This window comes from Rhinoderma darwinii, chromosome 3 (assembly GCF_050947455.1).
Source record: "Rhinoderma darwinii isolate aRhiDar2 chromosome 3, aRhiDar2.hap1, whole genome shotgun sequence".
Taxonomy (NCBI): Eukaryota; Metazoa; Chordata; class Amphibia; order Anura; family Rhinodermatidae; genus Rhinoderma; species Rhinoderma darwinii.
The window spans coordinates 302,460,240-302,477,218 of NC_134689.1; the positions used below are offsets into that span (position 1 = coordinate 302,460,240).

General features: G+C 43.4%; 1 protein-coding gene across 1 annotated transcript; it reads right to left on the reverse strand.

The window, feature by feature from the left end:
• Positions 1 to 6,092: 6,092 nt before the first annotated feature.
• TLNRD1 (talin rod domain containing 1) lies at positions 6,093 to 8,819 on the reverse strand. The gene has a single exon (XM_075858148.1). It carries the CDS (start codon positions 8,544 to 8,546, stop codon positions 7,476 to 7,478), a length of 1,071 nt encoding a protein of 356 aa, XP_075714263.1. The 5' UTR covers positions 8,547 to 8,819; the 3' UTR covers positions 6,093 to 7,475.
• Positions 8,820 to 16,979: the final 8,160 nt, after the last annotated feature.

Below are 16,979 nucleotides of genomic sequence, written 5' to 3' on the forward strand. Positions count from 1 at the left end.
AATCAGGTCACATGGGCATGACGTCATTAAAGGTCCTTTAGCAAACAGAATCTGTCCAGCTTTAATGCTGCTTATGCAGCGTTTTTACATTAGTAACCTCACAAAAAGGTGATGGGGGGGCCGTGGGCCCACCAGGCTTCGGGGCCCGGTCGCAATTGCAATCGCTGCGACCCCTATAGCTACGCCACTGCCGAGGGTACCATACTGTCTGCCTTCTGGGACTGTCCAGTGTTGCTACCCTTTTGGTGAGCGGTATGGAGAATTACCACCCCCTTCTCTGATTATCCCATAACCTTCACACCAACATTCTGCAGGCTTCACTTTAGCGACATTCCTATGAAATCCTACAAAAGGTCTCTCCTTCAACATTCGGTCAACAGTGCTCGAGCATGCATACCAGCCTCGTGGAAGCACCCGGAGACCTCCTCTCCGATGTTAGTTCCTCTAACTAGAGGGGAAAAAAAAACAAAAAAAAAAAACACATGGGGGATCTAACCTCTCAATTGAAGGATCAACGTGATGAGTTTTCTAAAATCTGGTATCACTGGATTGTTTATAAAGATACTAGAGAATACAAGTCTATTATAACCTCTTCATATGGTACCTAACTATAGTCAAACATTCCTCTGATGTGGAGTCATCTCGTGTCCTCGGAATAGGTGATTTTATTTTTATTTTTTTCTTCCCTAACTTCCTATTTCCTCTTCGATACTGAAAGTATTTCATTTGTAAGTTTCTTATGTGACATGTCGGGGCCTGCATGCCCTTGTTATCCGATAGTGTGTATATATACTACCCCCTTGAAGATGGGCATATTCCACCTCCATCCTTCTCTTCCTATTTGTAAACCCTTTTTCTTTTTATAACTTGAAAAATGTTTTAATAAAGAATAAAAAAAAAAATACATCATCATGCAAGTTCAGTAGAATTGAATTTGTTTCTTTCTTGTTTTTTTTTTATCTATGACGCTGCGGTTTGTGTAAATAACTGCTGTATTGATACCAAGAATTGCCAGGCCAACACCCCAAGTATAGCACCCCAATTTCCAACATTAAGGCTTGGGCTCCATGGTAACAAAGCGTTTGCAATTATCGCACACATGCATCCATGTTAGAACGCAGAGTGATATCACCACTAGGCCTTCTTTACACCAGCATGCCCGATCTGCGTCCGCAAAGAAAAACAGGCTATTTTTCATGCATATGACTATTTGCGTTGCATCAGTGTGGTTTCCGTGTTTCATCCGTTTTTCTCCTCTACAAGCACTTCCTGGTTTTACTTTTTTTTTTTCCTCTGCATTTCTTTAGCAACGGATGCGTGAGAAACAGAAAGCACACGGATGTGGTCGGTGTGCGGTCCATCTTTTCCCACACACGCATAGACTTCAATAGGCGGGTCTGATCCACAAAAACACATCAGAATAGGACATGCGGTGAGTCTCATGCAACGGACGCATTTTCCGTGAAAAAAAACCAAACCAAGACTGTGTGAATAACCCCACTAAATTGCATTGGTCAGCGTACTGTCGGTTATTTAAACGTACAGCACACGGGCATAATGTGAATAACTACTACGACCATGAATCTGTCAATTCTAAACCATGAGGCATTGCCAAGACTTTCCTTACATTACAGAGAATAAAGTCATTGTTCTAATAAAGGTCACAACTGTCTTGAGTGTATGTGCTTTCCAATCAATTCTCTTCGGTCACTTCATGACCCAATTTCTGCAATTTAAATATATAACTAGATTACCCTCTATTTTTGCAAAGCCGCATTGTTTTGCCGCAATTTTGCTAAAACTGCAGCAAAAAAAAAACAAAAAAAAAAAAAACTCTGTATGACTGAAATCGACAGTGTAAAAAAAAAAAAAAATTCGTAGTGACATGTCCGAAGCTTTGATTGGTGGGGGTCTGAGCACTACGATCCCCACTGCTCGCTAAAACTTTTTCCTTTAAGCGCCAAGCGTGCGGTGTACGGACACAGACTTTCTACTGAGCCTGTACACTTCTTGCTCGGTTTCTGAGGAAAGCCGAGCTTGAACGAAGTGGCACAGCGCTTCTGCCCCTAGCTTTAGTGAGCGGTGAGGGTCTTCATGCTCAGACCTCCATTGATCAAAACTTCTGACATGTCAAATGTTTTTTGAAAAGTATAGCTACACTGACATCAGTTGTGTATTACTGGTAGAACGGCTTTAATCTACATTTATGTAGGGGTGTGATCCATTGTTAGAAAACTATTAGTTATTCCTGTTAGAAATTGATGGCATATCCCTAGGATCAGGAGAATGAAGGAGCTACTGATTCAACTCTACATCCCTTTCTAGGAGGTGAAAAAAAACCTGTAAAAAGGAGACCGTGCTAAAGCAGCATTCTCAAGATCATTGGGGGTCTAAGGAGGTCAGACTCTCACTGGTCATAAAGTGACGCCATGTCTAAGCAGTATATAACCCTTTAAAAAAGGGTAACTCAACTACCGCTTTAATAATCAGAAAAGGAGGACCCCGTCACCAGCAGCAGAGGCTGTGATACTAAGTGGTTATAACTTAGTCATAATATTAAATGTTCTTGCAGACATCAGTATTAGGGTATACAGATATAGTAGTGAGGTATATCAGACTCTGTTCTGCTGTAGGTAGGGGCCTATATTTTGTAACCTTGCACATGCTCCGATGCATTTAGTAGTGTGATCTGTATGTGCATGTCCTAGGTCTATAAGATATATGTTATATATAGATACAGTGGTGGAAATTTAAGCTCTCCTCACCAGTTTTCTTGTATGAAAAGTTACAATTTGCACAACAATGTTGTGCCTCCGGCACTTTTAAAAGGAGGTGGTTGGGGCTTAGCAGGAGGGGCCACTTCGGCCCGATAAATTTGCCATGATTTACGGCAGAAAACAGTCATAAATTATGGCACAAAATTTACTAAATCTCAGACGGAGTATATTTGATTTTCTGGCGCACGGATGGCCAGAGATGCGCATATTTTATTAAGAGGCGCATCTTACTCCAATTTTCTTTAGGCCTCATGAACACGACCATATTTTTGCGGCCACAATTTATCAGCATTTTTGCAGACCTATTCTTTCCTATGACCCCATGCACACGACCATCATTTACATGGATCGGTGCAGGAGCCACAAATTCAGAAAGCAAAAACTCAGGACATGTCATTTTACGGTCCTGATTTGCAGATTCACCAACACTGGTGAATTGTTGTGGATCTGTCAGTCCGGATGACACACAACGAGGATTTTTTGAGGTCCGATGGAAAACCCATTATTGTCATGTGCATGAGGCCTAAGATGCGGATGAAACGCCAGTCTTAATAAATTGCCACCAGTGGCTGCAACCAGTTATCACATGACTCTGTAACAGGCAACAGGTTGGCTTTAAAATTCACTTGTAAGAATGGGGCACTCTATGGAGATCATGTGCATGAGACCTTAACCCAAACGGTTCTTGAAGATTTAAGCATTCGTTTAAAGTTTAAGAAACCTTTTAATGGGTGAAATAAATACTCCAAATACATGCAAAGTAAAAAACGGACATAAAAATGACAATCATTTTATTATAGTGTACATTCAGGAAACACACTCACTATAACCCACCCCCAACAGTAAGTCAGCACATAGGAAGAGAAAAAAAATAAAATGTGGCTTTTACCTCTCTCTCTCTGTGCTCTCTACATTCTCCATTCACACCCCATTTGCAGGATTAAAAAGGGAGCTACATCCAGCAGCTAGAAGCCGTACAAAAGGTCAAAAAACTTTATTTAAAAAAAAAAAAAGTGAGGTAACCCCTTTTATTCCTGCTGATCACACACAGAAAGAAACATCCCGGTGGGAAGCATGGAAGACACTGACCCAAAAACCGCACCCAGCACGGATTTCAAAGCCTTAATAATGCCACTTTTACGCCAGGACTTGTAGTAAAAAGGGGCTTTGTGCTAAGGGAAAAATAAAAAATGTAAATTAAAAACGGATTGCGGAAGCAGGATAAAACAGGCCGGGGATGGGGCGCGCAGCATTAAATAAGAAGCATTACCTTTTGTATCCCCTGCCACTCCAGCGCCACCGCTCGTCCGCCGTCTTTGGTTACTGACCTGCAGTGATGAGGTCAAGTTAACACGTGACTGATGCAGTCACCACTAAGGCAAACGATTGGTTGCAGTGGTCACATGTATCGACGTGATGTCATCGCTGGAGTTCTGTAACCGAAGACCAGCGGGGGAGCATCGGAGTGGTGGCGCTGGAGTGGCAGAGGATAAGTAATGCTTCTTATTTTATCTCACCCCCCCCCCCCCCCAGCCTGTTTTTTCCAGTCAATCACTAAGAAATAACCACACTCTGGCAATAGAAAGGATTGGCCAATGACAAGTATACAGCTTCATAGTCATGGTGATCAAACATTGCAATAGTGCAAACTAAACATGGTGTTTTCATTGCTCAAGACGGTGATAATAGCGTCAAAGTAAAAGTGAAACTTAACCTCTCAATACAAGAGTAACTTGTAGTTCTGGTTTATGTACTTATAGGGGGTTCCTGTAGGTTAATATAACAGAGCATGAAATGTGCTGGTACTTTGTAGCAAGTACTAAGCGCCATGTTGCAGCTTTAACACTCACCTCAACCCAAAGTGCCTTAGGTGACAGCACATGTGTCTATCAAGAGTGCGGCTGGTCAGTCGCTGGTGAATTTCGTATTATAGACGGTTGTCAGGAGACATTTTGAAAACAGTGACAGCCCTTTAAAGTTTGTTCCCAGAGGTCTTTAAGATGACTGCAGAGGGCGTAGGGCTTATTTACTAGTGAACTTCCATTTAAAGGACTATGGGAGCTCAATATACAGATTAACCTCCAGTCAAGTAGAACATAAAAAAACAAAACAAATCTGTGGTCTTAAAGATAGGCTCTCAGGGACTGAATTTCGGCATAGTTTATATCAACGATCCGCAACCTTTGACTCGTGTTATTGGGAAACTACAATACTTAGCAGCCTAGGGCTATCATTGCATATTGGAAGTAGACTCTTAAAACCTGGAGATTGTAGACCCGCGCTTTATATAATAAACATTCAGTGCTCTGTTACATAACATTTTTAAAAAGGAACCTTTTAGTAGGTTTGGAGCCGCTAAACCACCAGCATGCCGTTATGCAGACGGAGTTTAGTGCTCTAAACCTTCCTACCTCACAAACAGACGTTTCAGGAATCAACTTACCTAGATCAGCCCTGGAGCGGAATCGGGCACAAGAAGCCTAGGCCAGTACACCGATCTAGCCCAGTGAACTGAACTCGGCTGCAAGTGCGCATGATGCCACCGGACTCCCCTCGGTAAGTTCCAATTGACTATTCCCTAAACGTCAGTTTTTGAAGTGGGCAAGTTTAGAGCACTAGGACCCAGCTGCATAACCGCATGCTGGTGGTATAGGGGCTCCAAACCAACTGACAGGTTTCCTTTAATTAGAAAAATTCCTGTTCTAGAAAAAAAAATAAAAATACACCAAGGTTTCACATATTTGCAGGCACTGAAATGTTATTACTAAGAGTTAAGCTATGTTCACACGGGGTATTTTGCCGAGTTTTGACGCGGAAACCGCGTTGCAAAACTCAGCAGAAACGGCCCGAGAACGCCTCCCATTGATTTCAATGGGAGGCGTCGGCGTCTTTTTCCCGCGAGCAGTAAAACTGCCTCGCGGGAAAAAGAAGCGACATGCCCTATCTTCGGGCGCTTCCGCCTCTGACCTCCCATTGACTTCAATGGGAGGCAGGAGAAAGCGTATTTCTCGCTGTTTTATGCCCGCGGCGCTCAATGGCCGCGGGCGAAAAACGGCGCGATAATTGCCGCGAAAATCGGCGTGCAGGGAGAGGAATATCTGCCTCAAAGTTCCAAACGGAATTTTGAGGCAGATATTCCTCCCCCAAAATACTCCGTGTGAACATAGCCTTAAACTCATTGAAGAATTCTGTACTTGGGTAAGCAAACAATACAGCAGAGAGTTATTTTCCCCATTCTATTTCGCTGACTGGGAACCACTCAATTTCAGAGTAAAATTTTCATAACTTGGTACAAATGAATAGAATATGCAGCACTGTAACCAATAGATTTTAATAAGGAAAGATATGAACGTTTGGTCACTTGTCCCTAAATGTATTATGTCACTTGACTCTTGGAACAAGACTGATGGCTCAACTAGGCTCAGTTTACACATTGCGGTTTCATGAAATAACAGTCAAGGACCAAGTGCAGAAAGGCAATTTACGTCGTCAATGACCAACTGTGTAAGGGTGCCCGTACCCGATGCGGCTGAGCGAGCCACGTTAATCGCAGCGTGGCCCAAAACCACGCAATTTACTTCAAATTGATGGTGCTTTTTATAGGCTTCACCTGTACTTGCCGTGAAATACCAATATTCGGTAAACCGTGTTTTGTTTTATTTGCCACGCAGTAATTAGGCGGGTCAACTATTGAATGTGGAACATAAAACAAGTTACTCCAGAGACATTCGATATTACTTAGCAGATCCTACCTATTTAAGCAGAATCTGCTAGACGTATAAAGTCTATGGGGCTGCTAGACATTCCCCAATGGGGAACGCAGAGATAAAAAGTTACAAGTTAAGAAGGCAATTGGAAGCCAAAATAATTATAAAACCAAGGTCCTTGTGCAGAGATCTTTGACTGGACTATTGCTGTATGGACAGGGTAAGTTTTGCTATACACATGCACAGCCACACAGATCACCATTACAAGCCGCATAAACTGATCTCTTCAACAGCTTAACATCTGCGGCGGAGGCTTCGTTACGAGCCTCATTCGCAGACCCGTGGGAAATGCCAGACAAAATAGCGCAGCATGCTGTGCTATTTGTCCGGTAAAATGACCAACATCAAGTATCCCCGAACTAACCCATTAAAGTCAATAGGTTTGGTCGGGCACGGTTGTTGCAAGTCATGTAACGGCTCCTGCGCTGCTGGTTTTCCATTGTTCTGCTCCTATGGCTGAGCAGTGCTACAGAACACCAGAATGCGGCCTTACTCCATTGATGAGCGGAGTACAAGCTGCTTACAGCGTTCAACGTACGCCCCTCGTCTATAAAATAAGCGGTGTGCCATTTATGTGTTTAGTAAACCAGGTACTGCCCATAAAAGTGCTGTCCCAACAGATCTGCCATCATGTCATTTGTGGGGGCAGCAATGTGTAAACCAGCCTTTTACATATGAAAGCCTTACAATAGAATAGGTGGCACAACACCCCCCCATAGCAGTGTTGGCACCAATAACTTCACATGGCCTCCACCCACAACTTTAAATATTGTCACTATCCCCTACTAAGGTGAAATTACATTTTCAGAATCTAGCACCTCCAGTCTAAGAATCTGAAGATCAATATTTCGTGCATCACAGGCCTCTGTCTAGATGGGAGAAGTGTAGTTAAAACTGACTTTTCTTTGGTAGAAGTGAGGGAAGGGCATATTTAGGGCGATTTCACAGAATTGGAGTGTACTGGCGGAAGAGTTCTAGGAGACGAGCGCTCTCTCAGGGCCTGAGATAACAGGTTGCAGCCATCAGACACGGCACAAGCTGAGCTCCGCAACCGGTCCTTATAGTCCGTCATCTTGCTGCTGCTGTCTGAGTGCTGGGTTATATCCCTGAGGCATTGGGTCAGGAGCACACAGGCCGACACCACACTCATGGCACCCCCTAAGATGGCAGTCTGCACGGCTTTCCCCTCAGGGTTCAGAGTGGCAGTTTTGCCCAGGAATTGAGGCTCTGTGGCAAAGCCCACCAAGGCATGAACCGCCTGAACCAGGGGACCACCGAAGAGGGCACAGCGGTTTCTGGAGAGTTCACTTGGAGAAGTCTTGACCTCCTTGATGCAGGCTAGTAATGCGGTGGCACTGGTGCTCATACACTTCACCCCAAGTTTAAACTGTTCCTTTGCAAATTTATCCCTGGACTTCTCGCTGGCAACCACGCTGGCATCTGTGAGGGTTTTGAGGTTAGTGGACAAGTTCTGGGAGACTTCTAGCAGGAGCTGAGGGGTGAGGTCCTGTAGAGGCACTGTCCGGAGAGTGGCACAGTTCTGCTCCACCTCATGTCTGCACCGAGTCACTTTGTAGCGATCCACCAAACCTGGCAGCGCAGCTTGGGCACCCGGCACCTCTACAGCTGCCAGGTAAGCTGCATGGGCAGACAGCTCAATGAGAGAGACCACCAAGTCCCCCATTTCCTGAAGACTCTCACCCACCTCTGTGAAGCGGCCCATGTTGAGCTGGCTCTGGACATCATGGGTGAGGATGGACAGTCCCTTGGTCCGAGCAATGACGGTGTCTCTGCACTTCTCGAAGGCCTCCCCCAGCTGGGCACAGCTCTCAGTCCTGACAGGCCGGGGCTCGCTGGACAGCAGGAGCAGGTCAGCCACCAGCTGCATCTTGGCCTTACACTGGTCACAGATAGTCAGTAGCTTCTTGCGGGGCTGGGAGCCGCCTTGGCCCACTCCAGAGGGCAGAGAAGACCGGGCGGAACCGGAGCCGCCGCTAGCCATCCCGCCGGGAGCAGCGTCTCATACCTCGGCCAGTGGCAGCTGTACCCCGCGATCTCCACCGCCGCATCATCCCATGGGTGGGTGGCGGGCACAGCCCGGGAGAGGCGGTGATGGTCAGACCAGGTGACGGCTCTCTGCCTCCCGCATGTCGGGATCAGCGAGGTTCTCAGTGCCCGGAGAATCAGTAAGGAGACCCGCCCAAAAGCTGCTCTGTCTCTCCCGGCCCGGATAAGGAACGTGGGACGGCGCCGCCCTGTGACGTCATCCAAACGACACCAGTGGGGAGCAGCAAACAGCGACACCTAGAGGCTAAACCACTACTCAGCAACACTGTACACTGTATGTGTCAGGCTAAATATAGCCGCAACCAGTAGAATTCCAAACCCCATCAGGCACTTGTCATGTTATCCTGCAGCCTCCGAATCTAGATGGCAACGTATGTTCTATAAGTTAGAGCTCAACATAGGCACACAGACACACACAATTTCAACTGTCCTGTCACTTGCATGTGACAGAGGCAGCTGGGAAAAAAAGTTTGGTGTGGATTATCAACCATAGTGTTTGAATTTTTTTTTCCAGGTACACTCAGGGTGTGGCGACTTTGGTGGGCGTATCTTATAGGAGCGTGGCTTATCTATTGGGTGTGGCTTATCTATTTGGTGTCATGGTTCGGCTTCAACTGCAAAGGGGAGACATTTCCTCAACCTGTTGCAGGAAAATTTTATGGGCCAGTTTGTGGAAGACCCGACTAGAGGTGAAGCTCTGTTGGATCTGGTCATTTCTAATAATGCAGATCTTGTTGGGAATGTCAATGTTCGTGAAAACCTCGGTAACAGTGATCATAATATAGTTACATTTTACCTATACTGTAAAAAACAAACGCAGGCTGGGAGGGCAAAAACACTTAATTTTAAGAAAGCCAATTTCCCCAGGATGAGGGCGGCAATTCAGGATATAGACTGGGAAGAACTAATGTCAAATAATGGTACACGTGATAAATGGGAGATTTTCAAATCTACTTTGAGTTATTATAGTGCAAAATGTATTCCTATAGGTAACAAGTATAAACGACTCAAATTAAACCCCACATGGCTTACACCTTCTGTGAAAGGGGCAATACACGACAAAAAAAGGGCATTTAAAAAATACAAATCTGAGGGTACATCTGTAGCCTTTGTAAAATATAAAGAGCTTAATAAAATCTGTAAAAATGTAATAAAATTAGCAAAAATACAAAATGAAAGGCAGGTGGCCAGGGATAGTAAAACAAATCCCAAAAAATTCTTCAAGTATATAAATGCAAAAAAGCCCAGGTCTGAACATGTAGGACCCCTAGATAATGGTAATGGGGAGTTGATCACAGGGGATCAAGAGAAGGCAGAGTTACTAAATGGGTTCTTTAGTTCTGTATATACAACTGAAGAAAGAGCAGCTGATGTAGCCGGTGCCAGTGCTGTTAATATATCAGTTGATATACTGAATTGGATGAATGTAGATATGGTCCAAGCTAAATTAAATAAAATAAATGTGCACAAGGCCCCGGGACCAGATGGGTTACACCCTAGAGTTCTTAAAGAGCTTAGTTCAGTTATTTCTGTCCCCCTTTTCATAATATTTAGGGATTCTCTAGTGACTCGTATAGTGCCAAGGGACTGGCGCAGGGCAAATGTGGTGCCTATTTTCAAAAAGGGCTCTAGGTCTTCCCCAGGTATTTATAGACCAGTAAGCCTAACATCCATCGTGGGGAAAATGTTTGAGGGGCTATTGAGGGACTATATACAGGATTATGTGACAATAAATAGCATTATAAGTGACAGCCAGCACGGTTTTACTAAGGACAGAAGTTGTCAAACTAACCTAATCTGTTTTTATGAAGAGGTGAGCAGAAGTCTAGACAGAGGGGCCGCTGTGGATATAGTGTTTTTGGACTTTGCAAAGGCATTTGACACTGTCCCCCATAGACGTCTAATGGGTAAATTAAGGACTATAGGTTTAGAAAATATAGTTTGTAATTGGATTGAGAATTGGCTCAAGGACCGTATCCAGAGAGTTGTGGTCAATGATTCCTACTCTGAATGGTCCCCGGTTATAAGTGGAGTACCCCAGGGTTCAGTGCTGGGACCACTATTATTCAACTTATTTATTAATGATATAGAGGATGGGATTAATAGCACTATTTCTATTTTTGCAGATGACACCAAGCTATGTAATATAGTTCAGACTATGGAAGATGTTCATGAATTACAGGCAGATTTAAACAAACTAAGTGTTTGGGCGTCCACTTGGCAGATGAAGTTTAATGTAGATAAATGTAAAGTTATGCATCTGGGTACCAACAACCTGCATGCATCATATGTCCTAGGGGGAGCTACACTGGCGGATTCACTTGTTGAGAAGGATCTGGGTGTACTTGTAAATCATAAACTCAATAACAGCATGCAGTGTCAATCAGCTGCTTCAAAGACCAGCAAGATATTGTCGTGTATCAAAAGAGGCATGGACTCGCGGGACAGGGATGTAATATTACCACTTTACAAAGCATTAGTGAGGCCTCATCTAGAATATGCAGTTCAGTTCTGGGCTCCAGTTCATAGAAAGGATGCCCTGGAGTTGGAAAAAATACAAAGAAGAGCAACTAAGCTAATTAGGGGCATGGAGAATTTAAGTTATGAGGAAAGATTGAAAGAATTAAACCTATTTAGCCTTGAAAAAAGACGACTAAGGGGGGACATGATTAACTTATATAAATATATTAATGGCACATACAAAAAATATGGTGAAATCCTGTTCCTTGTAAAACCCCCTCAAAAAACAAGGGGGCACTCCCTCCGTCTGGAGAAAAAAAGGTTCAAGCTGCAGAGGCGACAAGGCTTCTTTACAGTGAGAACTGTGAATCTATGGAATAGCCTACCGCAGGAGCTGGTCACAGCAGGGACAGTAGATGGCTTTAAAAAAGGGTTAGATAATTTCCTAGAACAAAAAAATATTAGCTCCTATGTGTAGAAATTTTTCCTTCCCTTTTCCCTTCCCTTGGTTGAACTTGATGGACATGTGTCTTTTTTCAGCCGTACTAACTATGTAACTATGTAACTATGTAACTATATAGTGTGGTGTGGCTTTTCAGAATTTCTGCATACAAATAATGAACAAAAATGTCTGCACTAGTTTGGCTGACAGCTGCTATGGTGGCCGGTATCTCTCTGGTTATCTGGCTGTTTACAGGCACGTGATGTCTCACTTTATCACTAGGGTTAGGTGATATGTGCTGATCACTACTGGTAGTGTAAAAACCAGCGTAGATAGTGCCCCCAGTAGATATTGCCACACACTGCTTCCTGTAGATAAAGTGTCACATGGCCCCTGATAGATAATGCTACATGGCCCCCCTGTAGATAGTGCCACATGCCCCCCCCCCGTAGATAGTGCCACACACCTACCTGTAGATAGTGCCACACACCTACCTGTAGATAGTGCCCCCAGTAGATATTGCCACACACTGCTTCCTGTAGATAAAGCCACAATGCCTCCTGTAGATAGTGTCACATGGCCCCCGATAGATAATGCTACATGCCCCCCTGTAGAAAGTGCCACGTGGCCCCCCCTGTAGATAGTGGCACATACTCCGCCTGTAGATATCGCGATACTCCTCCTCCCAGTAGATAGAGCCATCATGGCTCCTTCTAGGAGGGGAATCTCCAGCCAGAGCAATGCCGACACTTTGGCCGGGGATTCCAGTGCTCCATATATAAACAGTCCATATATATATAAACAGTAGATCCAAGGGTTTAGGACTATGGGCAGCACAGCAGAACAGCAAAGCCCCCAGGGCAAACGGGTGTCGGCCTCCAGGAATCTGACTTGAAGATCCCACAGTGTGCAGAGAAGAACAAGAGAAAGAGGCAGCATTCCAAGTTGAAAATATCAAATAGATGGATTTATTCTCCCGTATGTGCAATGAAGTAGTGCAACGTTTCAGGTGCTCAATGCAGCCTTTTGTCAAGTCATCAGTGACTCCCACTATGAGCGGAATCCCAGGACAATGGAATGTTCGGCAATGCTCTGGCCAGGGATTCCGCTGCAGGAGGTGCCCCTGACGTCACTTCCCTTATATGGACAGTGAAGTCAGAGGCTCCGTCTGTGAGCGGAATCACCGGCCAGGGTGTCGGCAACGCTTTGGCCGGGGATTCTGCTCCAAGAGGAGTGAATGGCAGAGCAGGAAGCAGATAGTTTCCTGCTCTGCCATAGTATTCAATTGTATCTGCATCCTGAGGACGCAGATACAATTTAATGTAGCAGTTACCGGGACAAGTCCCGGGACAGTAATTTTCCGGGATAGTCTCTGTAAATTCGGGACTGTTGGTAAGTATGCTATCAACCCATCTCTGGGACTTGTACCCTACCTGGCCAGCTATAGCAGCCAAATATAGGATAGGAGAGGTGGCTGCGCATGCACGTGGCCCTCTCCACTGAAGTCTATGGGAGTTATGGAGATAGCAGAGTCAGCAATTCTTTAGGTCCCATGCACACGACCGTGCCCATAATCACGGCCGCGGACAGTCATGCATTTGTGGGCCGTGCTCCCATTATAAAGTATGAGAGCACAGTCCGTAAAATAAAAAAAATAGAACATGTCCTATTTTTTACGGAAGGTTTCTACGGCGTAGGCACCTTTCCGGAAATATATGGGAAGGTGTCTGTCGGGCATAGAAATTAAAGGGTGCGTAATTACGGACGAAATCTATGGTCGTGTGCACCATAAGCATATGTCTCCACCTCTTCTCAGCTGTTTAGGATCACAGAATGGCCAGGGTGGGCAATGGAGGTCCCCTTGGTCTCCAAGGTGGTGAATGCCCAAAAGGCATTTGCCCTCTATATAATCTGGCCCTGGCAATTGTTGCGTTATCAGCACACAACTGTTAGGAACATTTTTGTTACATTGTTGCACAACAATTTCGTGAAAATCTCATGAAAGTTACATGTATCTGATAGACAATGTACTATTACTTTCGCAAAAGATTTGTTGTGCCATAGAGATATTAAAATAAGTTTTGATCAGTGGGTTCTGGGTGCTGAGACCCCCAATGTTGCTGAAACGAAGATGCAGAAGCGCTCAACTGAGCGCACTGCACCTTTGATTGTGCTTGGCGCTACTTGTTAGGTTGAAGACTTACTCATAGACTTTCGATAAGAGCCCGTGTTCAGCCTAACGAGGAGCGCCGATCACATCCAAAGGTGCACATAGCTCAGCTGTTTCCGTCAGCCCTATGAATTACGAATGGAGCGGCAACACGCATGCCCGACCTCCGCTCCATTCAAACGCCTCCTAGCCATGGCTAGGGGGGGATCAGTGTGTGGAGATTGATAGGGGTCCCAAAGGTCAGACCCCCACCGATCTAGCATTTTTTTTACCTATCCAGTGGATAGGTGAAAAATTCTAAAGACTGGAATACCCCTTTAATTAAAAAAGGTGCAAAGTAAAAAAAATAATAAAACAATTTTTTCCATAAAAATTGGTTTCTATGTTGTCAAAGTGTAAAAAAAAATTAAGAACACAAATATATGGTATCGCTGTGATTGTAGCGATCCGAACAATAAAGTTACCACATTATTTAAACCACATTGTAAATGGCATAAGAAAAACAACTCAAAAAGCAACGGAATTGCTTTTTTTCCATCTCCTTTCCCCAAAAAAGTAATAAAAGCTAATCAATAAGTCCCTTTTCCCCCCAAAATGGTACCAGTGAAAACTACATTTCGTTCTGCAAAAAACAAGCCCGTGTATGGCTACATCGACGAAAGAAATAAAAAAGTTATGGCTCTTGTGATACAACAATGCAAAAACAAATTATATTCTTTTTTAAAAGTTTTTATAGCGCAAAAGTTAAAAAACATGAAAAAAACAATACATATTTGGTGTCGTCGTAATCGTATTGATCCAAAGAATAAATTACACTGCACGGTGAATGGCATAAATTTAAAACGCAACAAATAATGGTGAAATTGCAGTTTTTTTCAGTTTCCCCCCCAAAAAAGTTAAGAAATGTTAATCAATAAACTATATGTGCCATTGAAAAATGCAACTCATCTCGCAATAACAAGCCCTCATAAAGCTATTTTGATGAAAAATAAAAAAGTTGAGGCTCTTTGAATGTGACGATGAAAAAACGGAAAACATTGCTTGGTAATTTAGAGTCAAAAAAGGGCCATTCATTAACCCTTTCCCTGTGCTGCCAATTAGAATTTTTGATTTTTCGTTTTTTCCTCCCCGCCTTCCAAAAGCCATAACTTTTTAATTTTTTCGTCTACATAGCCATACGAGGGCTTGTTTTTTGCAGGACAAATTGTAGTTTTTCATCAGACCATTTATTGTACCATATAATGTATGTGGGGATCTGAAAAAAAAAATCTTTGTGGGGTCATAAAACAGCGATTAAGTCATTTTTTTGGGGGTTTAGTTTTTACAGCGTTTATTGTACTGTAAAAGCGACATGTTCACTTTATTCTGTGGGTTGATACGATTACGACGATACCAAATTTCTATGTTTTTTTATGTTTAACGACTTTTTTAATATTGATTTTTTTTTACAGCGTTCACCGAGTGGGTTAAATAACTTTATATTGTAACATATCAGACTTTTACAGATGTGGCGAAACCAGTTATGTTAACTTTTATTTTTTCTAACATTGCTTTAGCCAAAAAATAGGAAGTGTTTTTTTTAACTTTTAATATTTTTATTTATTTTTTTTCACTACTGAAAAATGTATTTAACTTTTTTTGACACTTTTTTATTAGTGTGCCTTAGGGGACTTGAACCAGCGATCGCTGGTACAATACACTGCTAAACTAATGTATTGAAGTATATTGTCAGTCTTACAGGCTCCTGCCAAGCCCTGCCGGAGGCAGTTAAAGAGGCTCTGTCACCAGATTCTGAAATCCCTATCTCCTATTGCATGTGATCGGCGCTGCAATGTAGATAACAGTAACGTTTTGTTTGTTTTTTAAAACGTTCATTTTTGGCCAAGTTATGAGCTATTTTATATATATGCAAATGAGCTTTGAAATGGACAATTGGGCGTTTTTTTTCGTTATGTCCAACTGGGCGTGTATTGTGTTTTTAACTGGGCGTGTTTACATGTATGACGCTGACCAATCAGTGACCAGTCAGCGTCATACACTCCTCTCCATTCATTTACACAGCAGCGATGTGCAGCCACATAAACAGAGATTAACGTTAATCAAGTGTCCTGATAATGAATACACATGAAATCCAGCCTGGACGTCATGTGTACTCAGAATCCTGACACTTCTGACTCTTTTCTTTGAGATTTCTAGCAAGGGAAACGAAATCTCGCGAGATTACGGAGGTAAACGAGATTTCGTTTCCCTTGCTGGAAATCTCAAAGAAAAGATTCAGAAGTGTCAGGATTCTGAATACACATGACGTCCAGGCTGGATTTCATGTGTATTCATTATCAGGACACTTGATTAACGTTAATCTCTGTGTATGTGGCTGCACATTGCTGCTGTGTAAATGAATGGAGAGGAGTGTATGACGCTGACTGGTCACTGATTGGTCAGCGTCATACACGTAAACACGCCCAGTTAAAAACACAATACACGCCCAGTTGGACATAACGAAAAAAAAAACGCCCAGTTGTCCATTTCAAACCTCATTTGCATATATATAAAATTGCTCATAACTTGGCCAAAAATGAACTTTTTAAAAAAAACAAAAAACTTTACTGTTATCTACATTGCAGCGCCGATCACATGCAATAGGGGATAGGGATTTGAGAATCTGGTGACAGAGCCTCTTTAAAGGGAATGTGTTGTCAGCAAAACATGTTTTTTTTTTTTTTAATTAAACATTTTGTGTGTAGGTGATTAAACATTGTTCTAATTTTTTTTTTTTTTTTCACGAGTCAGGAAATATTATAAATTGGATTCAATTGGATTCTAATTTATAATATTTCCCATTGCTGGTCACTAGATGGAGCCATTCCCAAAATTGCAGCATTGCATGTGGTAAAGCAACCACATTGCTTTATGCTGCAAAATTGGGTAAAAAGCCCTCGCTCTAGTGAGCTCTCAGCATCCCCCCCTCCTTTATCCTGGCTAGTGCCGGGCGAAACGAGGGGTTTGAACGGTCTAACCTCCTACACTGTGTGTCGCCATTTTTTGAGCTAACACACAGTGTAGTAGGTTTACATACAGTAGTAAACACACACTGAAACACAAACATACATAGAAATCCCTTACCTGCTCCAGTTGCCGCCGCTCCCTCCGGTCCATCCGCTCCGTCTGCTGCCGCTGCTCCATGTGCACAAGTCCGGAAGCCGCGACCGGAAGTAGTAATCTTACTGTCCGGCCGCGACTTCCAGTCCACAGGAAAATGGCGCCGGACGGCGCGCATTTCAAATTGAACTGTGTGG